Consider the following 26,619-nt stretch of genomic DNA (forward strand, 5'->3'; position numbering starts at 1 on the left):
AGGAACAGGCTAACAGTAGGAACAGGCTAACAGTAGGAACAGGATTACAATAGCTAACAGTAGAAACAGGCTAACAGTAGGAACAGGCTAACAGTAGAAACAGGCTAACAGTAGAAACAGGCTAACAGTAGAAACAGGCTAACAGTAGGAACAGGCTAACAGTAGGAACAGGCTAACAGCAGGAACAGGCTAACAGTAGGAACAGGCTAACAGTAGGAACAGGCTAACAGTAGGAACAGGCTAACAGTAGGAACAGGCTAACAGTAGGAACAGGCTAACAGTAGGAACAGGCTAACAGTAGGAACAGGCTAACAGTAGGAACAGGCTAACAGTAGGAACAGGCTAACAGTAGGAACAGGCTAACAGTAGAAACAGGCTAACAGTAGGAACAGGCTAACAGTAGGAACAGGCTAACAGTAGAAACAGGCTAACAGTAGGAACAGGCTAACAGTAGGAACAGGCTAACAGTAGGAACAGGCTAACAGTAGGAACAGGCTAACAGTAGGGCTAACAGTAGGAACAGGCTAACAGTAGGAACAGGCTAACAGTAGGAACAGGCTAATAGAACAGGCTAACAGTAGGAACAGGCTAACAGTAGGAACAGGCTAACAGTAGGAACAGGCTAATAGCAGGAACAGGCTAACAGTAGGAACAGGCTAACAGTAGAAACAGGCTAACAGTAGGAACAGGCTAACAGTAGGAACAGGCTAACAGTAGAAACAGGCTAACAGTAGGAACAGGCTAACAGTAGGAACAGGCTAACAGTAGGAACAGGCTAACAGTAGGAACAGGCTAACAGTAGAAACAGGCTAACAGTAGGAACAGGCTAACAGTAGGAACAGGCTAACAGTAGGAACAGGCTAACAGTAGGAACAGGCTAACAGTAGGAACAGGCTAACAGTAGGAACAGGCTAACAGTAGGAACAGGCTAATAGTAGTAACAGGGAACAGGCTAACAGTAGAAACAGGCTAACAGTAGGAACAGGCTAACAGTAGGAACAGGCTAACAGTAGGAACAGGCTAACAGTAGGAACAGGCTAACAGTAGGAACAGGCTAACAGTAGGAACAGGCTAACAGTAGGAACAGGCTAACAGTAGGAACAGGCTAACAGTAGGAACAGGCTAACAGTAGGAAAAGGCTAACAGTAGGAACAGGCTAACAGTAGGAACAGGTAGTAGGGAACAGGCTAACAGTAGGAACAGGCTAACAGTAGGAAATGCAGTGCTAATGATAAACAGGCTAACAGTAGAAACAGGCTAACAGTAGAACACTGTTCCAGTAGGCCAAGCTAACAGTCAGGAACAGGCTAACAGTAGGAACAGGATTACAGATAGGAACAGGCTAACAGTAGAAACAGTAACAGTAATACAGGCTAACAGTAGGAACAGGCTAATGAGATTCAGGCTAACAGGCCCGAAACAGCTCTTGGAGTCAGGGAACAGGCTAACCAGTAGGGCACAAGCATGGAATCATGACTATGTACAGTCTGTTCACAGCTCCACACTTTATTCCTACTTATTTATTTACTTTAATTAGCTCTCTTAGAACATGGTCTATTCTCCACAGCTAGAAATCTACCCATCATGCTCACAGTAGGAATGGTCTATTCTCCACAGCTAGGATCTACCCAGTAGAACATGGTCTATTCTAGAAACTAGGCTAACTACCCATCCAGAACAGGCAACTATTCTCCACAGCTAACTTATCTACCCATCAGAAACATGGTCTATTCTCAGTAGGAATATCTACCCTCAGAACACAATCTATTCTCCACAGCTACTTATCTACCCTCCAGAACATGGTCTACTAACATCTCCAGAATCTACCAATCAGAACTTGGTCTATTCTCCACAGCTACATCTAACAGTAGAAACAGGTCTATTCTCCACAGCTAGGTATCTATGTCCAGAACACAATCTATGCTCCTACAGCTACTTATCTACAAACTTGATAATGCAGTGGTTATTCTCCAAATAGTACCTTATGGGATCTCCCTCATCAGAACACTCTATTCTCCACAGCTACTTATCTACCCATCAGAACTGGTCTATTCTCCACAGCTACTTATCTACCCTCCAGAACTTGGTCTATTCTCCACAGCTACTTATCCTACAGTAACAGAACATGTCATACTTCCATCAGATAATCTACCCATCAGAACACGGTCTATTCTCCACAGCTATTCTTATCTAGGGATCAGAACATGGTCTATTCTCCACAGCTACTTATCTACCAAGCATGGAATCATGACTATTCTCCACAGCTACTGTTCTACCCTCCAGAACATGGTCTATTCTCCACAGCTACTTATCTACCCTCCAGAACATGGTCTATTCTCCACAGCTACTTATCTACCCTCCAGAACATGGTCTATTCTCCACAGCTACTTATCTACCCATCAGAACATGGTCTATTCTCCACAGCTACTTATCTACCCTCCAGAACATGGTCTATTCTCCACAGCTACTTATCTACCCATCAGAACATGGTCTATTCTCCACAGCTACTTATCTACCCATCAGAACATGGTCTATTCTCCACAGCTACTTATCTACCCATCAGAACATGGTCTATTCTCCACAGCTACTTATCTACCCTCCAGAACACAATCTATTCTCCACAGCTACTTATCTACCCTCCAGAACACAATCTATTCTCCACAGCTACTTATCTACCCATCAGAACATGGTCTATTCTCCACAGCTACTTATCTACCCTCCAGAACACAATCTATTCTCCACAGCTACTTATCTACCCTCCAGAACACAATCTATTCTCCACAGCTACTTATCTACCCATCAGAACTTGGTCTATTCTCCACAGCTACTTATCTACCCTCCAGAACATGGTCTATTCTCCACAGCTACTTATCTACCCTCCAGAACACAATCTATTCTCCACAGCTACTTATCTACCCTCCAGAACACAATCTATTCTCCACAGCTACTTATCTACCCTCCAGAACACAATCTATTCTCCACAGCTACTTATCTACCCTCCAGAACTTGGTCTATTCTCCACAGCTACTTATCTACCCTCCAGAACATGGTCTATTCTCCACAGCTACTTATCTACCCATCAGAACATGGTCTATTCTCCACAGCTACTTATCTACCCATCAGAACATGGTCTATTCTCCACAGCTACTTATCTACCCTCCAGAACACAATCTATTCTCCACAGCTACTTATCTACCCTCCAGAACATGGTCTATTCTCCACAGCTACTTATCTACCCTCCAGAACACAATCTATTCTCCACAGCTACTTATCTACCCTCCAGAACATGGTCTATTCTCCACAGCTACTTATCTACCCATCAGAACATGGTCTATTCTCCACAGCTACTTATCTACCCTCCAGAACACAATCTATTCTCCACAGCTACTTATCTACCCTCCAGAACATGGTCTATTCTCCACAGCTACTTATCTACCCATCAGAACTTGGTCTATTCTCCACAGCTACTTATCTACCCTCCAGAACACAATCTATTCTCCACAGCCCTCCAGAACTTATCTGCCCTCCAGAACCAATCTATTCTCCACAGCTACTTATCTACCCATCAGAACTTGGTCTATTCTCCATAGCTACTTATCTACCCTCCAGAACATGGTCTATTCTCCACAGCTACTTATCTACCCTCCAGAACTTGGTCTATTCTCCACAGCTACTTATCTACCCTCCAGAACACAATCTATTCTCCACAGCTACTTATCTGCCGTCCAGAACAATCTATTCTCCACAGCTAATCTATTCTCCACAGCTACTTATCTACCCATCAGAACTTGGTCTATTCTCCACAGCTACTTATCTGCCCATCAGAACATGGTCTATTCTCCACAGCTACTTATCTACCCTCCAGAACACAATCTATTCTCCACAGCTACTTATCTACCCATCAGAACTTGGTCTATTCTCCACAGCTACTTATCTACCCATCAGAACACACAATCTATTCTCCACAGCTACTTATCTACCCTCCAGAACACAATCTATTCTCCACAGCTACTTATCTTACCCTCCAGAACACAATCTATTCTCCACAGAACACAATCTATTCTCCACAGCTACTTATCTACCCATCAGAACTTGGTCTATTCTCCACAGCTACTTATCTACCCTCCAGAACACAATCTATTCTCCACAGCTACTTATTTACCCTCCAGAACACAATCTATTCTCCACAGCTACTTATCTACCCATCAGAACATGGTCTATTCTCCACAGCTACTTATCTACCCTCCAGAACACAATCTATTCTCCACAGCTACTTATCTACCCTCCAGAACACAATCTATTCTCCACAGCTACTTATCTACCCATCAGAACTTGGTCTATTCTCCACAGCTACTTATCTACCCTCCAGAACATGGTCTATTCTCCACAGCTACTTATCTACCCTCCAGAACATGGTCTATTCTCCACAGCTACTTATCTACCCTCCAGAACATGGTCTATTCTCCACAGCTACTTATCTACCCATCAGAACATGGTCTATTCTCCACAGCTACTTATCTACCCTCCAGAACACAATCTATTCTCCACAGCTACTTATCTACCAATCAGAACATGGTTTTTGCACAAATACAGATGATGGTCCTTTCCAATAAATATTGCGGTTCTTATTCTGATGACATGATGATTGATGCTTGGCTGCCATTTTTGACAAATACAAATATTCTCTCTCTTTCTTATCCATAATAATGTCATCATGTAGCCTACCTAACCTACCCGCCCTGTATCTGAGAGCTGTTGTCTGGAGCTCAGGCACCAAGACCAGTGTAGGAACGTTTGTTTATGTAACACCAGTTTTTTTGTTGTTGTTGTGACAAAACTAAATCAGTAGAGATGGAAACATTATTGAACATATATATTCGGTACATGAAAACTGAAGAGAAAAAGTACCATTGATTTTTTAATGAATATTTTCATGAAAATCAGTTGCCAATTGGATGGAAATATTTCTAGCTAGTGACATGGCATCATAGACATGTAATATAGCATATATTTGCATACCGGTATTCATAGCGTTTATTTCTATACATCGTTGGGGTTCACCAACCTTAGTGAAGTGGAACTGCAGAGGATCGTCAGTGGACAGTGAGACCATGAGTCCTCTGGACAGATATTCGGGCAGAGGGTTACGGTGGTAGCTGAGGAACAGGCTGTTGTTGCTGAGAGGAGACATGGCGATACCGATCTGAGCCAGGTAGTACAGGTACTGCAGTACAGGGGCCTGGAGGGGACAGGGGGAAAGACAATGGTGATACACTATGTGTTCTTGTTGTGGGGCCGTTGTCCCCATGGAAACGTCATTGATAGAAAAGAACAACCAACCCATGAACCATATGCTTTGGAACATTTACAGTAGCCGCCATGTTTGAAGGGCACCAGATGGTCACAAGCTCGTACTGTACTTGACCGAGGCCACTTCCCCATTGGATTGTGGGAAATAGAGAGATTGTGACGGCTGACAAGTGTGAGTGTGAGTGTGAGTGTGCGTGTGCGTGTGAGTGTGCGTGTGAGTGTGAGTGTGAGTGTGAGTGTGAGTGTGAGTGTGAGTGTGCGTGTGCGTGTGAGTGTGAGTGTGAGTGTGAGTGTGCGTGTGCGTGTGATTGTGAGTGTGAGTGTGCGTGTGAGTGTGCGTGTGAGTGTGTGTGTGTGTGTGTGTGTGTGTGTGTGTGTGCGTGTGCGTGTGCGTGTGCGTGTGCGTGTGAGTGTGAGTGTGAGTGTGAGTGTGAGTGTTGCTCGGGGGATTAAAAGGAGCAGCAGTACCTTCCTAAGCAGTAGTCCGTGGGAGATGTTTTCTGACAGCATGAAACCTGACACCAGGTGATGGATAGGCCCCGCCTCCCCACAGTGAGGGCGCAGCACCAGGGTGTTGAAACCTCTCTGCCTATAACACACACAGAGAGCTGGTTCATAGATAGATAGATAGATAGATAGAGAGAGAGAGAGAGAGAGAGAGAGAGAGAGAGAGAGAGAGAGAGAGAGAGAGAGAGAGAGAGAGAGAGAGAGAGAGAGAATCTCCACCTGGCACTGCCAGAAGAGGACTGGCCACCCCACATAGCCTGGTTCCTCTCTAGGTTTCTTCCTAGGTTTTGGCCTTTCTAGGGAGTTTTTCCTAGCCGCCGTGCTTCTACACCTGCATTGCTTGCTGTTTGGGGTTTTAGGCTGGGTTTCTGTACAGCACTGAGATATCAGCTGATGTACGAAGGGCTATATAAATAGATTTGATTAGATTAGATTTGTACACACAATCAGAGGTATGGTGGGGAAGAGACTCAAACCGTATACAACACAACTACTCAGACAGCTAAAGAGATAAGGTGGTTATAATACCTTAGCAACACTGTATAACACAGCTACATAACATAGAGGTCAAAGCCAGGTCATATTGAGTTTATGTTGCATCTTGCACTGTTCTGTTCTGATAACTGATAGTATTGTCGGTGGGTTTCCTGTGTCCATTATCTATTGGTATGTCTGTATAGGGTCATGACCCTCACTGAAATGTGAACGAAGAAGTGTTGCTTATGACTTTTAGTGGCAAGTATCTACAGTAGCTCAGGGCTCTTCAACCCTGTTCCTGGAGAGCTACCCTCCTGTAGGTTCACACCAGGGCTCTCCAACCCTGTTCCTGGAGAGCTACCCTCCTGTAGGTTCACACCAGGGCTCTCCAACCCTGTTCCTGGAGAGCTACCCTCCTGTAGGTTCACACCAGGGCTCTCCAACCCTGTTCCTGGAGAGCTACCCTCCTGTAGGTTCACACCAGGGCTCTCCAAACCCTGTTCCTGGAGAGCTACCCTCCTGTAGGTTCACACCAGGGCTCTCCAACCCTGTTCCTGGAGAGCTACCCTCCTGTAGGTTCACACCAGGGCTCTCCAACCCTGTTCCTGGAGAGCTACCCTCCTGTAGGTTCACACCAGGGCTCTGCAAACCCTGTTCCTTTCAACCCCAGTTTTAACTAACCCTGTTCAGCTTATCAACCAGTTAATTATTAGAGTCAGGTGTGCTGGAAACCCTGTTGGACTGAAAACATCCAGCAACAGGGTTGTTCAAAACCTCCAGGAACTAGGGTTGTACTGAAAACCTCCAGGAACAGGGTTGGAAGCTAACCTCCAGGAACAGGGTTGGAATGAAAACCTCCAGGAACAGGGTTGGAATGAAAACCTCCAGGAACCATGGTTGGAAGGAAAACCTCCAGGAACAGGGTTGTTTCTGAAATCTACAGCAACAGGGTTGGAATGAAAACATACAGCAACCCTGTTTACTGAAAACCAACAGCAACAGGGTTGTACTGAAAACCAACAGCAACCCTGTTGGAATGAAAACATCCAGCACACAGGGTTGTACTGAAAACCAACAGCAACAGGGTTGTACAAAACCTACAGCAACCCTGTTCCTGAAAACCTCCAGGAACAGGGTTGTACTGAAAGCTACCTCCAGCAACAGGGTTGTACTTTACAAAACCTTTACAGCAACAGGGTTGGAATGAAAAGCCTTACAAACAGGGTTGTACTGAAAACCAACAGCAACAGTTGTACTGAAAACCAACAGCAACTAGGGTTGTACTGAAAACCTCCAGCAACAGGGTTGTAATGAAAACCTACAGCAACAGGGTTGTAATGAAAACATACAGCAACAGGGTTGGAATGAAAACCTCCAGCAACAGGGTTGGAATGAAAACCTCCAGCAACAGGGTTGTACTGAAAACCTCCAGCAACAGGGTTGTTCTGAAAACCTAGAGCAACAGGGTTGTACTGAAAACCTCCAGCAACAGGGTTGTTCTGAAAACCTAGAGCAACAGGGTTGTACTGAAAACCTAGAGCAACAGGGTTGTAATGAAAACCTACAGCAACAGGGTTGGAATGAAAACCTACAGCAACAGGGTTGTAATGAAAACCTACAGCAACAGGGTTGTAATGAAAACCTACAGCAACAGGGTTGTAATGAAAACCTACAGCAACAGGGTTGTAATGAAAACCTCCAGCAACAGGGTTGGAATGAAAACCTACAGCAACAGGGTTGGAATGAAAACATACAGGAACAGGGTTGTAATGAAAACCTCCAGCAACAGGGTTGGAGAGCCCTGATGGAGAGTCCTAGCTACCATTCCCACACATATAGCCAGGTGTTTACAGTGATAATGCTCGAATCAGTGTAAATGGTACAGTGCTGCGTTGTCATGTAGTCCTGTACCTGCGCAGGTGGTTGAGCACGGTCATGTTAGCGTACATATAGTACAGGTAGTAGGCATAAGGAGGGTTGTCTTCCTCAGTCCAGTTGGCTGGCAGAGGACTCTCCATGTTGAAGCAGTGATGCTCTGGTTTAGACTCGTCATCCACACTGTCGAAGCCCACCACCTGAACACACACACACACACACACACACACACACACACACACACACACAGCACACGCACACGCACACACACACACACACACACACACACACACACACACACACACACACACACACACACACACACACACACACACACACAACATCGTCATCGTAATCATCATTGTCGACGTTATCATCTTCGTGTTGATCACGGTCGTGTTCGAGAGCATCAGTTTAGGTCAGTCGCTGATGACGGACTGAGCTGACTGACTGACATTGTGATGTGTAGATCTGTCGGAAATTGATGTTCTCAAACACGGCCAGTGTGGCAGAAATCCTCTCTGATTGACTACCCTCTGTGGAGACGGAAAAACAACCGGAAATTCCAGATTTTTCTGCTGCAGAGTAGCCTAGTGGTTAGAGTGTAGAGGCGGCAGGGTAGCCTAGTGGTTAGAGTGTAGAGGCGGCAGGGTAGCCTAGTGGTTAGAGTGTAGAGGCGGCAGGGTAGCCTAGTGGTTAGAGTGTAGAGGCGGCAGGGTAGCCTAGTGGTTAGAGTGTAGAGGCGGCAGGGTAGCCTAGTGGTTAGAGTGTAGAGGCAGCAGGGTAGCCTAGTGGTTAGAGTGTAGAGGCGGCAGGGTAGCCTAGTGGCTAGAGTGTAGAGGCGGCAGGGTAGCCTAGTGGTTAGAGTGTAGAGGCAGCAGGGTAGCCTAGTGGTTAGAGTGTAGAGGCGGCAGGGTAGCCTAGTGGCTAGAGTGTAGGCGCGGCAGGGTAGCCTAGTGGCTAGAGTGTAGAGGCGGCAGGGTAGCCTAGTGGTTAGAGTGTAGAGGCTGCAGGGTAGCCTAGTGGTTAGAGTGTAGAGGCGGCAGGGTAGCCTAGTGGCTAGAGTGTAGAGGCGGCAGGGTAGCCTAGTGGCTAGAGTGTAGAGGCGGCAGGGTAGCCTAGTGGTTAGAGTGTAGAGGCGGCAGAGTAGCCTAGTGGTTAGAGTGTAGAGGCGGCAGGGTAGCCTAGTGGCTAGAGTGTAGAGGCGGCAGAGTAGCCTAGTGGTTAGAGTGTAGAGGCGGCAGGGTAGCCTAGTGGTTAGAGTGTAGAGGCAGCAGGGTAGCCTAGTGGTTAGAGTGTAGAGGCGGCAGGGTAGCCTAGTGGCTAGAGTGTAGAGGCGGCAGGGTAGCCTAGTGGCTAGAGTGTAGAGGCGGCAGGGTAGCCTAGTGGTTAGGTGTAGAGGCAGCAGGGTAGCCTAGTGGTTAGAGTGTAGAGGCGGCAGGGTAGCCTAGTGGCTAGAGTGTAGAGGCGGCAGGGTAGCCTAGTGGCTAGAGTGTAGAGGCGGCAGGGTAGCCTAGTGGTTAGAGTGTAGAGGCGGCAGGGTAGCCTAGTGGTTAGAGTGTAGAGGCGGCAGGGTAGCCTAGTGGTTAGAGTGTAGAGGCGGCAGGGTAGCCTAGTGGTTAGAGTGTAGAGGCGGCAGGGTAGCCTAGTGGTTAGAGTGTAGAGGCGGCAGGGTAGCCTAGCGGTTAGAGTGTATAGGCGGCAGGGTAGCCTAGTGGTTAGAGTGTAGAGGCGGCAGGGTAGCCTAGCGGTTAGAGTGTAGAGGCAGCAGGGTAGCCTAGTGGTTAGAGTGTAGAGGCGGCAGGGTAGCCTAGTGGTTAGAGTGTAGAGGCGGCAGGGTAGCCTAGTGGTTAGAGTGTAGAGGCGGCAGGGTAGCCTAGTGGTTAGAGTGTAGAGGATGCAGGTAGCCTAGTGGTTAGAGTGTAGAGGAGGCAGGTAGCCTAGTGGTTAGAGTGTAGGGGCGGCAGTTAGCCTAGTGGTTACAGTGTAGAGGGGGCAGGGTAGCCTAGTGGTTAGAGTGTAGAGGCGGCAGGGTAGCCTAGCGGTTAGAGTGTAGAGGCGGCAGAGTAGCCTAGTGGTTAGAGTGTAGAGGGGGCAGGTAGCCTAGTGGTTAGAGTGTAGAGGTGGCAGGGTAGCCTAGTGGTTAGAGTGTAGTGGCGGCAGGGTAGCCTAGTGGTTAGAGTGTAGAGGCGGCAGAGTAGCCTAGTGGTTAGAGTGTAGAGGCGGCAGGGTATCCTAGTGGTTAGAGTGTAGAGGCGGCAGGGTATCCTAGTGGTTAGAGTGTAGAGGCGGCAGAGTAGCCTAGTGGTTAGAGTGTAGAGGCGGCAGGGTAGCCTAGTGGTTAGAGTGTAGAGGCGGCAGGGTAGCCTAGTGGTTAGAGTGTAGAGGCGGCAGGGTAGCCTAGTGGTTAGAGTGTAGAGGATGCAGGTAGCCTAGTGGTTAGAGTGTAGAGGATGCAGGTAGCCTAGTGGTTAGAGTGTAGAGGAGGCAGGTAGCCTAGTGGTTAGAGTGTAGGGGCGGCAGTTAGCCTAGTGGTTACAGTGTAGAGGGGGCAGGGTAGCCTAGTGGTTAGAGTGTAGAGGCGGCAGGGTAGCCTAGCGGTTAGAGTGTAGAGGCGGCAGAGTAGCCTAGTGGTTAGAGTGTAGAGGGGGCAGGTAGCCTAGTGGTTAGAGTGTAGAGGTGGCAGGGTAGCCTAGTGGTTAGAGTGTAGTGGCGGCAGGGTAGCCTAGTGGTTAGAGTGTAGAGGCGGCAGAGTAGCCTAGTGGTTAGAGTGTAGAGGCGGCAGGGTATCCTAGTGGTTAGAGTGTAGAGGCGGCAGGGTATCCTAGTGGTTAGAGCAGGGTGTCAAACATACGGCCCGCGGGCCGGAACCGGCCCCCAAGGAGGTTCGATCAGGCCCGCAGGATAATTTGAAAGTGGAAAAAATGCATAAAAGACATGGAATTAATATTTTTAATTCGCTGCAATTCATGGATTATCCGCTAAGGGGCGCACTCTTTCCATCAGAGTAGAAGACAAGCCGCATCACTGAGACAGACTGAAAACAGCAGACGGTATCAATGCGCCATCTGCTGCTTGTTACGACGTTGTTAATACCTTGGTCTCTACCTCTCCGCTACACCCTCATTAGCCAAAATGTCGTTATCCAAACGGAGAAAAGTAGATAAGGAGTGTAGAATTTTCAAAGAAAAATGGACCACGTCCTATTTATTTACAGAGATGCACGGAAAACCTTTGTGCTTGGTGTGTTTGCAACAAGTTTCGGTATTGAAGGAATATAATATTCGACGCCACTACGAGACTCATCACAGCGAAAAACTAGACTAACACCTTTAAAATGCTGCCTTAGATACTGTTTGCATTGAAAGAATACAGCTCTGTGAAGATGAATCCTTACTGTGGTGATTTAAAAAATGTGCACTTTAATGTTAGTCAGCAGCTTCAAAACAAAAGTTGTGTGATGGAATTCTACTGTTCATACAACTCCATAAATTTTCAGTATGTATTGTATGTGTATGTATGTTTCATGTATGAAGTTTACAGATTTACAGGACAGGCGAACACTTTCTTCATTACACATTTAAAATCACTCTCCTTAGTTTGTAAGGTGTACGCAGGGATTACATTTAGATTTTATATGCGTATGTGTAAGTGGTTTAAAAATTCCTTTCTTTAAAAGTCTCATTTAATCTTAAAGTGCATTACTATATTTTTCAGTACCAATTAAAGTTTTGTGCCTTTGTACAATCAGTGGGATCAGTTGCAATGCATATTTGTGAATGATAAAAGTAAATTGCACATTTGTCTAAGGAAATATGAGGTGTTTCATGAAATGTTTTGTAAAAGGATAGTTCATTAAATTTTAATATTTTCCTAATGTTCTTGTGCTTCTTTACACCAAAACAAAGGAAAGACATGATATTTTGGTTATTTATAGCAGAGTATGGTATAATTTTAATGGTCCGGCCCACTTGACATCTCCCTAGGCCGTATGTGGCCCACGATGCGAAATGAGTTTGACACCCCTGGGTTAGAGTGTAGAGGCGGCAGAGTAGCCTAGTGGTTAGAGTGTAGAGGCGGCAGGGTAGCCTAGTGGTTAGAGTGTAGAGGCGGCAGAGTAGCCTAGTGGTTAGAGTGTAGAGGCGGCAGGGTAGCCTAGTGGTTAGAGTGTAGAGGCGGCAGGGTAGCCTAGTGGTTAGAGTGTAGAGGCGGCAGAGTAGCCTAGTGGTTAGAGTGTAGAGGCGGCAGGGTAGCCTAGTGGTTAGAGTGTAGAGGCGGCAGGGTAGCCTAGTGGTTAGAGTGTAGAGGCGGCAGAGTAGCCTAGTGGTTAGAGTGTAGAGGCGGCAGGGTAGCCTAGTGGTTAGAGTGTAGAGGCGGCAGAGTAGCCTAGTGGTTAGAGTGTAGAGGCGGCAGGGTAGCCTAGTGGTTAGAGTGTTGGACTAGTACAAACCTGTCGTGAACAAGGCAGTTAACCTACTATTCCTAGGCCGTCATTGAAATTAGGAATTTGTTCTTAACTGACTTTCCTAGTTAAATAAAGGTAAACTACATTTCAGGGGAAGTGATGTCACTTCCTCTTTTGAACGTTAACAAGGCGGCACTCCATCTTAACTCCTCCCCCACATGGACTGGATTGGTTGAACAGTGCAGAAGACAACCTCCCCCACACACAGTTGTTTTTCCCCTCCTCCGTCAGGACCAGAAAGATAACGCCGCTCGGACATTTCTTTAAAAACCTGCTACGTTAGCTTACTGCTAGACAAAAGCCGTAATAAACCGAAACACCAAAACACAAGTTTCTCTGAACCCACTAAACCAACGGTTGTTTACTCACGTGCTGTAGGAAGAGGTGCAGCTCACGGTGATTGGTGGGGTCGATGGTGACCTCAAACAGAGGCATGAAGATGTTCTCCAGCAGCTCTTGGAAGTTAGACAGCTGCTTCTTTGTGTGGTACACGTCACTGTGGAGAGAGATAGAGAGCATGCAGGTCTGGTCACCTTTGTGTGGTACACATCACTGTGGAGAGAGATAGAGGGCATGCAGGTCTGGTCACCTTTGTGTGGTACACATCACTGTGGAGAGAGATAGAGGGCATGCAGGTCTGGTCACCTTTGTGTGGTACACATCACTGTGGAGAGAGATAGAGGGCATGCAGGTCTGGTCACCTTTGTGTGGTACACATCACTGTGGAGAGATAGAGGGCATGCAGGTCTGGTCACCTTTGTGTGGTACACATCACTGTGGAGAATGAGATAGAGGCATGCAGGTCTGGTCACCTTTGTGTGGTACACATCACTGTGGAGAGAGATAGAGGGCATGCAGGTCTGGTCACCTTTGTGTGGTACACATCACTGTGGAGAGAGATAGAGGGCATGCAGGTCTGGTCACCTTTGTGTGGTACACATCACTGTGGAGAGAGATAGAGGGCATGCAGGTCTGGTCACCTTTGTGTGGTACACATCACTGTGGAGAGAGATAGAGGGCATGCAGGTCTGGTCACCTTTGTGTGGTACACGTCACTGTGGAGAGAGATAGAGGGCATGCAGGTCTGGTCACCTTTTTTTCAGATTTGTATTGGGTTTTCAGGTCAAATTAAAAATAATAATATATAATAATAATATATGCCATTTAGCAGACGCTTTTATCCAAAGCGACTTACAGTCATGTGTGCATACATTCTACGTATGGGTGGTCCCGGGAATCGAACCCACTACCCTGGCGTTACAAGCGCCATGCTCTACCAACTGAGCTACAGAAGGACCAGTAACAATTATTAGGTACTTTCACAGTAATTCAATGTTATCTGGCAGCTGGCTTGACTATAGCTGTGTGGAAGGACTGAAGCACTCTAACCTCTGTCTATTACGAACATGAAAATATGTTGTTTCATTCAGAACCGTGTGGAAGAAGTGGGAACACCAGACAATTGTTGAATGAATGAAAGTAGTAGTAACAGAGATGGTATATAATGTTGTAAGAGGCTTTGGTGGTACTCACAAGAGTCGTGGCACCTGCAACAGCCAGCGTACGTTGTTAGAGTAGACTTGGTGTTTGACGGCCCACTGGGCCAGCTTGTCCCATTCGTCCCTCTGTCGGCCGTAGATGGACAGACGCAGCTCCACGTTCTGGTATTTACTCTCCTCCAGGTCAGCCATCACCTCCTGACGGGGTGCAGAGGCATACAATAGTCAGCAGGGGGCACTAAAACCTAGTATAGATACATTACTACTAAAATACAACATAAAATACAATACAACAGGACTACAATACAGCCTTACTTCAATACAACATGACTACAATACAGCATTACTACAATACAACATGACTACAATACAGCAGTACTACAATACAACATACAAAACAGCATTACTACAATACAACATTACTACAATACAGCATTACTACAATACAGCATTACTACAATACAGCATTACTACAATACAGCATTACTACAATACAGCAGGACTACAATACAGCATTACTACAATACAGCATTACTACAATACAACATGACTACAATACAGCAGTACTACAATACAACATACAAAACAGCATTACTACAATACAACATGACTACAATACAACATACAAAACAGCATTACTACAATACAACATTACTACAATACAGCATTACTACAATACAGCATTACTACAATACAGCATTACTACAATACAGCATTACTACAAAACAGCATTACTACAATACAACATTACTACAATACAACATGACTACAATACAGCAGTACTACAATACAGCATTACTACAATACAACATTACTACAATACAGCATTACTACAATACAGCATTATTACAAAACATTATTACTACAATACAACATTACTACAAAACATCATTACTACAATACAACATTACTACAATACAACATTACTACAATACAACATTACTACAATACAACATTACTACCAAGGACTCCTGATATCTCCAGTTGTGGTCGAGTACTGTCTCTGCTACCTAGGTCCATCTACTTTAAGCGCTGTCTGTCTTCCCAGCAGCCTACTGTGTTAACTGCTGACTGCTCATAACTTGCAGATGATTGTTGACACATCAACCAGACATTAATCGACAGGTTAAATTATGACTGTTGTTGTTTTGGTAATCAGTGTTTAACGGCGCTCTCGTTGTCAAAACTAAGACCTTCGCCCGAAACAAAGACGGTTTTGCAGAGTTGTTCGAGAAGGGAAAGAGAAGGAATGCTCCGACACCACTCTCTCAGTATCTTACCTAATTATTTTCAGATTCTCTAATTTTGCTATTTTGAAGCTTTGGCATCTATGTATGTGTTTTCAGTCTCAGCTCGTACTTCACCCTGTAGGCTGTGAAGAACCTCCCACCATGTTGGCTGTGAAGAACCTCCCACCATGTTGGCTGTGAAGAACCTCCCACCCTGTAGGCTGTGAAGAACCTCCCACCCTGTAGGCTGTGAAGAACCTCCCACCCTGTAGGCTGTGAAGAACCTCCCACCATGTAGGCTGTGAAGAACCTCCCACCCTGTAGGCTGTGAAGAACCTCCCACCCTGTAGGCTGTGAAGAACCTCCCACCCTGTAGGCTGTGAAGAACCTCCCACCATGTTGGCTGTGAAGAACCTCCCACCCTGTAGGCTGTGAAGAACCTCCCACCCTGTAGGCTGTGAAGAACCTCCCACCTTGTAGGCTGTGAAGAACCTCCCACCTTGTAGGCTGTGAAGAACCTCCCACCATGTTGGCTGCAACCCTTCTAATTTAATGCACCCTGCGCTCACAACCCATCTTCAATTCCTGGTCTCCGGGCAGGGTTTGGAATTGCTGATCTGCGGTCAAGAACGCCAAGTTCGTCTCAGCCTATGTTGCCCTTCAGTCCCTTAGACTTTTTTGGCCCTGAAGGAGACATGGACGAGGCCAGAGAACATTGCTCTTTCTTCAGCTGCTCTCTCTTCATCTGACCCCATAGCGGGTGGTGGAACAGGCCGGCATATTTCTCCTAAGTGGGACATGTTTCTCTGTTCTCCTTCACTCACCTGTCCATCACTGAAATTCCATTCTGTCACAATCACTTGTCCACTCAAGATTAACATTGTTTTCATCTATCACCCACCAGGTGCCCTTGGAGAGTTAATCAATCCAGGTCTCTGTTCTCCTCCAAACCTAACCACTCAGTCCTTACCCCCTCCAGGTCTCTGTTCTCCTCCAACCCTAACCACTCAGTCCCTACACCCTCCAGGTCTCCCTCTCCTCCAACCCTAACCACTCAGTCCTTACCCCCTCCAGGTCTCCCTCTCCTCCAACCCTAACCACTCAGTCCTTACCCCCTCCAGGTCTCCCTCTCCTCCAACCCTAACCACTCAGTCCCTACCCCTCCAGGTCTCCCTCTCCTCCAAACCTCACCACTCAGTCCCTACACCCTCCAGGTCTCCCTCTCCTCCAAACCTCACCACTCAGTCCCTACACCCTCCAGGTCTCCCTCTCCTCCAAACCTCACCACTCAGTCCCTACCCCTCCAGGTCTCCCTCTCCTCCAAACCTAACCACTCAGTCCCTACACCCTCCAGGTCTCCCTCTCCTCCAACCCTAACCACTCAGTCCCTACCCCCTCCAGGTCTCCCTCTCCTCCAACCCTAACCACTCAGTCCCTACCCCCTCCAGGTCTCCCTCTCCTCCAACCCTCACCACTCAGTCCCTACACCCTCCAGGTCTCCCTCTCCTCCAACCCTAACCACTCAGTCCCTACCCCCTCCAGGTTTCCCTTTCCTCCAACCCTAACCACTCAGTCCCTACCCCCTCCAGGTCTCCCTCTCCTCCAAACCTAACCACTCAGCCCCTACCCCCTCCAGGTCTCCCTCTCCTCCAAACCTAACCACTCAGCCCCTACCCAGATGGTCATGTGCCGTCAAAATCTTCTCTGTCCCACTACTCTCTTCTCTTCTAACCTATCATATCTCCCTTCTGCTAAATCCTTCTCCGTCCTGTCTCTTGAATCTGCCTCTTCAACTCTCCTCCCTTCTAGGCCCTCTCCTCTTCTCTCTATACACCAAGTCACTCTGCTCTGTCATATCCTCACATGGTCTCTCCTATCATTGCTATGCAGATGACACTCAACTACTTTTCTCCTTCCCCCCTTCTGACACGCAGCTGGCGACACTCATCTCTGCGTGCCTGGCAGATATCTCAGCTTGGATGTTGGCACACCAACCTCAAGCTCAAACTCAACAAGACGGAACTGCTTTTGCTCCTGGGGAAGGCCTGCCCGCTCAAAGACTTTTCCATCACGGTGGACAATGTCTCGCCCCTGTAGGTTTATGCTCTACAACATCCGTAGATGTCACGCCTGCTCCCAACCCCCCCCTGGCGCTCGATGGCGCCAGGCTCCACAGCATTGCACACTCCTGCTATCATCATTAGGCACACCTGACTTCCCCCCTCTGTCACACGCATCAGCGATTATTGGACTCACCTGGACTCAATCACCTCTGTCATTACCTTCCCTATATATGTCTGGTTCCCTGAGATGGCGGAGATGGCTGACGTTTTACATTCTCCTAACCAATTGTGCAATTTAGTTATTTATTTTTGTGTAAATAATTTTTTACTTATTGTGTACATAATGTTGGTTCTACTGTCTCTAATGACCGAAAAGAAGGTGAACTACTCACCGCAGACCGGAATAAACTTTTTCCTTTAACGAATCTGACGAGAAGGATATCCTGCTTTCACTGGAACAGGCCCAGATTATTCCCTTTTACATTGAACCTTTATTTAACAAGTCAGTTAAGAACAAATTCGTATTTAAAAAGACGGCCTACTGGTGAACAGTACTGGTGGGTTAACTGCCTTGCTCAGGGGCAGAACAACAGATTTTTACCTTGTCAGCTCGGGGATTCGATCCAGCAACCTTTCAGTTACTGGCCCAACGCTCTAACCACTAGGATACCTGCCGCCCCAAAGGTAACCTGCCTAAATGATTATGGCCCCGTGGCACTCACGACGGTAGCCATGAAGTGCTTTGAAAGGCTGGTCATGGCTCACATCAACAGCATCCTCCCGGACACCCCAGACCCACTCCAATTAGCATACTGACCCAACAGATCCACAGATGACACAATCTCAATCACACTGCCCTTTATACTGTTTTTGGTTCCATCGCGATTCTCTACTCTTCTTATGATTTGAACACTCTTTCTCTTGTGGAAACTCCCTCCAATTTGCTTACACAAATCACCAAACGCTTTTAATTTCAGATGGAGATTTGTGAAAGTTCACACATCAGAAGAAAGGGTCGAGAATTGTGACGGAACTATTGTTTACTAGGTTAAGGTAGAGGTACAGTTGTTTACTAGGTTAAGGTAGAGGTACAGTTGTTTACTAGGTTAAGGTAGAGGTACAGTTGTTTACTAGGTTAAGGTAGAGGTACAGTTGTTTACTAGGTTAAAGTAGAGGTACAGTTGTTTACTAGGTTAAGGTAGAGGTACAGTTGTTTACTAGGTTAAGGTAGGTTAGGTACAGTTGTTTACTAGGTTAAGGTAGAGGTACAGTTGTTTACTAGGTTAAAGTAGAGGTACAGTTGTTTACTAGGTTAAGGTAGAGGTACAGTTGTTTACTAGGTTAAGGTAGAGGTACAGTTGTTTACTAGGTTAAGGTAGAGGTACAGTTGTTTACTAGGTTAAGGTAGAGGTACAGTTGTTTACTAGGTTAAGGTAGAGGTACCAGGTAGAGGTACAGTTGTTTACTAGGTTAAGGTAGAGGTACAGTTGTTTACTAGGTTAAGGTAGAGGTACAGTTGTTTACTAGGTTAAGGTAGAGGTACAGTTGTTTACTAGGTTAAGGTAGAGGTACAGTTGTTTACTAGGTTAAGGTAGAGGTACAGTTGTTTACTAGGTTAAGGTAGGTTAAGAGGTACAGTTGTTTAAGGTACTAGGTTAAGGTAGAGGTACAGTTGTTTACTAGGTTAAGGTAGAGGTACAGTTGTTTACTAGGTTAAGGTAGAGGTACAGTTGTTTACTAGGTTAAGGTAGAGGTACAGTTGTTTACTAGGTTAAGGTAGAGGTACAGTTGTTTACTAGGTTAAGGTAGAGGTACAGTTGTTGTTTACTAGGTTAAGGTAGAGGTACAGTTGTTTACTAGGTTAAGGTAGTTGTTTAGGTTACAGTTGTTTACTAGGTTAAGGTAGAGGTACAGTTGTTTACTAGGTTAAGGTAGAGGTACAGTTGTTTACTAGGTTAAGGTAGAGGTACAGTTGTTTACTAGATTAAGGTAGAGGTACAGTTGTTTACTAGGTTAAGGTAGAGGTACAGTTGTTTACTAGGTTAAGGTAGAGGTACAGTTGTTTACTAGGTTAAGGTAGATGTACAGTTGTTTACTAGGTTAAGGTAGAGGTACAGTTGTTTACTAGGTTAAGGTAGAGGTACAGCATTTTACTTGTTTACTAGGTTAAGGTAGAGGTACAGTTGTTTACTAGGTTAAGGTAGAGGTACAGTTGTTTACTAGGTTAAGGTAGAGGTACAGTTGTTTACTAGGTTAAGGTAGAGGTACAGTTGTTTACTAGGTTAAGGTAGAGGTACAGTTGTTTACTAGGTTAAGGTAGAGGTACAGTTGTTTACTAGGTTAAGGTAGAGGTACAGTTGTTTACTAGGTTAAGGTAGAGGTACAGTTGTTTACTAGGTTAAGGTAGAGGTACAGTTGTTTACTAGGTTAAGGTAGAGGTACAGTTGTTTACTAGGTTAAGGTAGAGGTACAGTTGTTTACTAGGTTAAGGTAGAGGTACAGTTGTTTACTAGGTTAAGGTAGAGGTACAGTTGTTTACTAGGTTAAGGTAGAGGTACAGTTGTTTACTAGGTTAAGGTAGAGGTACAGTTGTTTACTAGGTTAAGGTAGAGGTACAGTTTAAACAGTTTACTAGGTTAAGGTAGAGGTACAGTTGTTTACTAGGTTAAGGTAGAGGTACAGTTGTTTACTAGGTTAAGGTAGAGGTACAGTTGTTTACTAGGTTAAGGTAGAGGTACAGTTGTTTACTAGGTTAAGGTAGAGGTACAGTTGTTTACTAGGTTAAGGTAGAGGTACAGTTGTTTACTAGGTTAAGGTAGAGGTACAGTTGTTTACTAGGTTAAGGTAGAGGTACAGTTGTTTACTAGGTTAAGGTAGAGGTAACAGTTGTTTACTAGGTTAAGGTAGAGGTACAGTTGTTTACTAGGTTAAGGTAGAGGTACAGTTGTTTACTAGGTTAAGGTAGAGGTACAGTTGTTTACTAGGTTAAGGTAGAGGTACAGTTGTTTACTAGGTTAAGGTAGAGGTACAGTTGTTTACTAGGTTAAGGTAGAGGTACAGTTGTTTACTAGGTTAAGGTAGAGGTACAGTTGTTTACTAGGTTAAGGTAGAGGTACAGTTGTTTACTAGGTTAAGGTAGAGGGTACAGTTGTTTACTAGGTTAAGGTAGAGGTACAGTTGTTTACTAGGTTAAGGTAGAGGTACAGTTGTTTACTAGGTTAAGGTAGAGGTACAGTTGTTTACTAGGTTAAGGTAGAGGTACAGTTGTTTACTAGGTTAAGGTAGAGGTACAGTTGTTTACTAGGTTAAGGTAGAGGTACAGTTGTTTACTAGGTTAAGGTAGAGGTACAGTTGTTTACTAGGTTAAGGTAGAGGTACAGTTGTTTACTAGGTTAAGGTAGAGGTACAGTTGTTTACTAGGTTAAGGTAGAGGTACAGTTGTTTACTAGGTTAAGGTAGAGGTACAGTTGTTTACTAGGTTAAGGTAGAGGTACAGTTGTTTACTAGGTTAAGGTAGAGGTACAGTTGTTTACTAGGTTAAGGTAGAGGTACAGTTGTTTACTAGGTTAAGGTAGAGGTACAGTTGTTTACTAGGTTAAGGTAGAGGTACAGTTGTTTACTAGGTTAAGGTAGAGGTACAGTTGTTTACTAGGTTAAGGTAGAGGTACAGTTGTTTACTAGGTTAAGGTAGAGGTACAGTTGTTTACTAGGTTAAGGTAGAGGTACAGTTGTTTACTAGGTTAAGGTAGAGGTACAGTTGTTTACTAGGTTAAGGTAGAGGTACAGTTGTTTACTAGGTTAAGGTAGAGGTACAGTTGTTTACTAGGTTAAGGTAGAGGTACAGTTGTTTACTAGGTTAAGGTAGAGGTACAGTTGTTTACTAGGTTAAGGTAGAGGTACAGTTGTTTACTAGGTTAAGGTAGAGGTACAGTTGTTTACTAGGTTAAGGTAGAGGTACAGTTGTTTACTAGGTTAAGGTAGAGGTACAGTTGTTTACTAGGTTAAGGTAGAGGTACAGTTGTTTACTAGGTTAAGGTAGAGGTAGGTTTACAGTTGTTTACTAGGTTAAGGTAGAGGTACAGTTGTTTACTAGGTTAAGGTAGAGGTACAGTTGTTTACTAGGTTAAGGTAGAGGTACAGTTGTTTACTAGGTTAAGGTAGAGGTACAGTTGTTTACTAGGTTAAGGTAGAGGTACAGTTGTTTACTAGGTTAAGGTAGAGGTACAGTTGTTTACTAGGTTAAGGTAGAGGTACAGTTGTTTACTAGGTTAAGGTAGAGGTACAGTTGTTTACTAGGTTAAGGTAGAGGTACAGTTGTTTACTAGGTTAAGGTAGAGGTACAGTTGTTTACTAGGTTAAGGTAGAGGTACAGTTGTTTACTAGGTTAAGGTAGAGGTACAGTTGTTTACTAGGTTAAGGTAGAGGTACAGTTGTTTACTAGGTTAAGGTAGAGGTACAGTTGTTTACTAGGTTAAGGTAGAGGTACAGTTGTTTACTAGGTTAAGGTAGAGGTACAGTTGTTTACTAGGTTAAGGTAGAGGTACAGTTGTTTACTAGGTTAAGGTAGATGTACAGTTGTTTACTAGGTTAAGGTAGAGGTACAGTTGTTTACTAGGTTAAGGTAGAGGTACAGTTGTTTACTAGGTTAAGGTAGAGGTACAGTTGTTTACTAGGTTAAGGTAGAGGTACAGTTGTTTACTAGGTTAAGGTAGAGGTACAGTTGTTTACTAGGTTAAGGTAGAGGTACAGTTGTTTACTAGGTTAAGGTAGAGGTACAGTTGTTTACTAGGTTAAGGTAGAGGTACAGTTGTTTACTAGGTTAAGGTAGAGGTACAGTTGTTTACTAGGTTAAGGTAGAGGTACAGTTGTTTACTAGGTTACGGTAGAGGTACAGTTGTTTACTAGGTTAAGGTAGAGGTACAGTTGTTTACTAGGTTAAGGTAGATGTACAGTTGTTTACTAGGTTAAGGTAGAGGTACAGTTGTTTACTAGGTTAAGGTAGAGGTACAGTTGTTTACTAGGTTAAGGTAGAGGTACAGTTGTTTACTAGGTTAAGGTAGAGGTACAGTTGTTTACTAGGTTAAGGTAGAGGTACAGTTGTTTACTAGGTTAAGGTAGAGGTACAGTTGTTTACTAGGTTAAGGTAGAGGTACAGTTGTTTACTAGGTTACGGTAGAGGTACAGTTGTTTACTAGGTTAAGGTAGAGGTACAGTTGTTTACTAGGTTAAGGTAGAGGTACAGTTGTTTACTAGGTTAAGGTAGAGGTACAGTTGTTTACTAGGTTAAGGTAGAGGTACAGTTGTTTACTAGGTTAAGGTAGAGGTACAGTTGTTTACTAGGTTAAGGTAGAGGTACAGTTGTTTACTAGGTTAAGGTAGAGGTACAGTTGTTTACTAGGTTAAGGTAGAGGTACAGTTGTTTACTAGGTTAAGGTAGAGGTACAGTTGTTTACTAGGTTAAGGTAGAGGTACAGTTGTTTACTAGGTTAAGGTAGAGGTACAGTTGTTTACTAGGTTAAGGTAGAGGTACAGTTGTTTACTAGGTTAAGGTAGAGGTACAGTTGTTTACTAGGTTAAGGTAGAGGTACAGTTGTTTACTAGGTTAAGGTAGAGGTACAGTTGTTTACTAGGTTAGAGGTACAGGTTTAGAGGTACAGTTGTTTACTAGGTTAAGGTAGGAGGTACAGTTGTTTACTAGGTTAAGGTAGAGGTACAGTTGTTTACTAGGTTAAGGTAGAGGTACAGTTGTTTACTAGGTTAAGGTAGAGGTACAGTTGTTTACTAGGTTAAGGTAGAGGTTGTTTACTAGGTTAAGTTGTTTACTAGGTTAGGTACAGTTGTTTACTAGGTTAAGGTAGAGGTACAGTTGTTTACTAGGTTAAGGTACAGGTACAGTTGTTTACTAGGTTAAGGTAGAGGTACAGTTGTTTACTAGGTTAAGGTAGAGGTACAGTTGTTTACTAGGTTACGGTAGAGGTACAGTTGTTTACTAGGTTAAGGTAGAGGTACAGTTGTTTACTAGGTTAAGGTAGAGGTACAGTTGTTTACTAGGTTAAGGTAGAGGTACAGTATGCTGATTTATACCTTGATGATGTGTCCGAAGTATTTCCCTTCTACATGGTTGTCTGTCTTGATGAAGATCTCTCTCAGGATGGACTCGCCAATGGGGTTGTATTTGGCGTTGAACTTGTCAAAGCGGTGGAAAGTGTTGCGGTCCTGTGAGGAGAAAGGGGACAGTTCTCAGTCAATGTCTCACTTTTTTGACGTCGCTGCCAAGCTGTCACGTAAGAGAGTCATCTGTCTTTAAAGTACAATTGTCAATAAAAAAAAATCTGAAAATAATTGAACGACTGTTCATCCATCCTTTTCCTGAGATCTCTTCATTGACCTTCCTGTCTCCTCTACGTTTCCTCTCTTAATATAGGAACCAAAACCAATATACACTGCTCAAAAAAATAAAGGGAACACTTAAACAACACAATGTAACTCCAAGTCAATCACACTTCTGTGAAATCAAACTGTCCACTTAGGAAGCAACACTGATTGACAATACATTTCACATGCTGTTGTGCAAATGGAATAGACAACAGGTGGAAATTATAGGCAATTAGCAAGACACCCCCAATAAAGGAGTGGTTCTGCTGAGGGTGACCACAGACCACTTCTCAGTTCCTATGCTTCCTGGCTGATGTTTTGGTCACTTTTGAATGCTGGCGGTGCTTTCACTCTAGTGGTAGCATGAGACAGAGTCTACAACCCACACAAGTGGCTCAGGTAGTGCAGCTCATCCAGGATGGAACATCAATGCGAGCTGTGGCAAAAAGGTTTGCTGTGTCTGTCAGCGTAGTGTCCAGAGCATGGAGGCACTACCAGGAGACAGGCCAGTACATCAGGAGACGTGGAGGAGGCCGTAGGAGGGCAACAACCCAGCAGCAGGACCGCTACCTCCGGCTTTGTGCAATGAGGAGCAGGAGGAGCACTGCCATAGCCCTGCAAAATGACCTCCAGCAGGCCAGAAATGTGCATGTGTCTGCTCAAATTGTCAGAAACAAGACTCCATGAGGGTGGTATGAGGGCCCGACGTCCACAGGTGGGGGTTGTGCTTACAGCCCAACACCGTGCAGGACATTTGGCATTTGCCAGAGAACACCAAGATTGGCAAATTCGCCACTGGCGCCCTGTGCTCTTCACAGATGAAAGCAGGTTCACACTGAGCACATGTGACCAGACGTGACAGTCTGGAGACGCCGTGGAGAACGTTCTGCTGCCTGCAATATCCTCCAGCATGACCGGTTTGGCTGTGGGTCAGTCATGGTGTGGGGTGGCATTTCGTTGGGGGGCTGCACAGCCCTCCATATGCTCGCCAGAGGTAGCCTGACTGCCATTAGGTACCGAGATGAGATCAGACCCCTTGTGAGACCATATGCTGGTGGCCCTGGGTTCCTCCTGGGTTCCTCCTAATGCAAGACAATGCTAGACCTCATGTGGCTGGAGTGTGTCAGCAGTTCCTGCAAGAGGAAGGCATTGATGCTATGGACTGGCCCGTCCGTTCCCCAGACCTGAATCCAATTGAGCACATCTGGGACATCATGTCTCGCTCCATCCACCAACGCCACAATGCACCACAGACTGTCCAGGAGTTGGTGGATGCTTTAGTCCAGGTCTGGGAGGAGATCCCTCAGGAGACCATCCGCCACCTCCTCAGGAGCATGCCCAGGTGTTGTAGGGAGGTCATACAGGCACATGGAGGCCACACACACTACTGAGCCTCATTTTGACTTGTTTTAAGGACATTACATCAAAGTTGGATCAGCCTGTAGTGTGGTTTTCCACTTTAATTTTGAGTGTGACTCCAAATCCAGTCCTCCATGGGTTGATAAATTTGATTTCCATTGATCATTTTTGTGTGATTTTGTTGTCAGCACATTCAACTCTGTAAAGAAAAAAGTATTTAATAAGAATATTTCATTCATTCAGACCTTCTTCCTCTCCCTCTCCCTCTCCCTCTCCCTCTCCCTCTCTCCTTCTCCCTCTCCTTCTCCATCTCCCTTCCCTTCTCCCTCTCCTTCTCCCTCCCCTCTCCCTCTCCCTCCCTTCTCCCTCTCCCTCTCCTTCTCCCTCTCCCTCTCCCTCTCTCCCTCTCCCTCTCCCTCTCCTTCTCCCTCTCCCTCTCCCTCTCCCTCTCCCTCTCCCTTTCCTTCTCCAGCACTACTCACAGCGTGCATGTCCAGTGTATCCACACTGAGGTCGAAGGCTGTGAGGTTCATGGTTTGGAACACCTCCATGAGCGTCTGTCCCTTGCCTCTCTCCACATGGACGATCTCCCCTGGATACTTCTTCATGGCCCTCTTGATGAACCTCAGCAGGTGTTTCTGGTTCATACAGGACGAGGCGTGGATGTGGGTGTCCACCTGGGTGTGCAACAAGGAACCAGACACAGACACAGATGAAGCTGTTATGTGGCACTTTATCAATCAAAATGAAGATAGAATATTCTATGTATGTATTTTATTTAACTAGTCAGTTAAAGGGCGGCAGGGTAGCCTAGTGGTTAGAGCGTTGGACTAGTAACCGCAAGTTCAAATCCCCGAGCTGACATGGTACAAATCTGTCGTTCTGCCCCTGAACAGGCAGTTCACCCACTGTTCCTAGGCTGTCATTGTAAATAAGAATTTATTCTTAACTGACTTGCCTAGTAAAATAGTAATTCTTATTTACGATGACGGCCTAGTGTCAGACCGAACCTCTGTCATGAGGCTCAAGAAATACGCAACATTTCGAGGGCATCGGCCTGAGCATGCATCTGTGCATATTTGAAAATCTTGGTCACATAATGAGCAGTTATTTAGGGTGCAAGATGATATGTAGATCACTGATTCTGCGTAGCGGTAGAGGACAGTAGAGGACAGCTCTCACTGGTCCTCTCCAACACACTAATTGAGGACTCACCTTGCGTATGTTATAGAAATCTCTGTGAGGAACTTTCTTCTGAGCTGCCAGTTCCTTCATCTCATTCAGCAGGATGTGCATCTGGAACTTAGAACTCAGGTACTGTAAGCGACGGTAACAGAACGACTTCCTGTGAAGGCAGGAAGTGAACACGGACACACCGTCAGGAGTAACTGACAGACGACAGACGGTTCTGTCTTCATGATGTTTTGTATCTGGAGAAGATTTGTTTCTTGACAGAATGT

At 45.4% G+C, this 26,619-nt stretch overlaps 1 protein-coding gene across 1 annotated transcript in view; it reads right to left on the bottom strand.

Moving 5' to 3' along the window:
• The window catches only part of LOC118374619 (AMP deaminase 2-like), a 99,322-nt gene that overhangs the window by 3,002 nt on the left and 69,701 nt on the right, over positions 1-26,619 (bottom strand). The window contains exons 9-16 of the mRNA XM_052482628.1: positions 26,375-26,504; positions 25,642-25,836; positions 23,510-23,641; positions 14,168-14,331; positions 13,004-13,130; positions 8,206-8,369; positions 5,779-5,899; positions 5,066-5,239 (exon numbers count right to left, since the gene is read on the bottom strand). Coding sequence (XP_052338588.1) covers positions 5,066-5,239; positions 5,779-5,899; positions 8,206-8,369; positions 13,004-13,130; positions 14,168-14,331; positions 23,510-23,641; positions 25,642-25,836; positions 26,375-26,504 — 1,207 coding nt within the window. The remainder of the gene's footprint in view (positions 1-5,065; positions 5,240-5,778; positions 5,900-8,205; positions 8,370-13,003; positions 13,131-14,167; positions 14,332-23,509; positions 23,642-25,641; positions 25,837-26,374; positions 26,505-26,619) is intronic.

This window comes from Oncorhynchus keta, chromosome 27, assembly GCF_023373465.1.
Source record: "Oncorhynchus keta strain PuntledgeMale-10-30-2019 chromosome 27, Oket_V2, whole genome shotgun sequence".
NCBI lineage: Eukaryota > Metazoa > Chordata > Actinopteri > Salmoniformes > Salmonidae > Oncorhynchus > Oncorhynchus keta.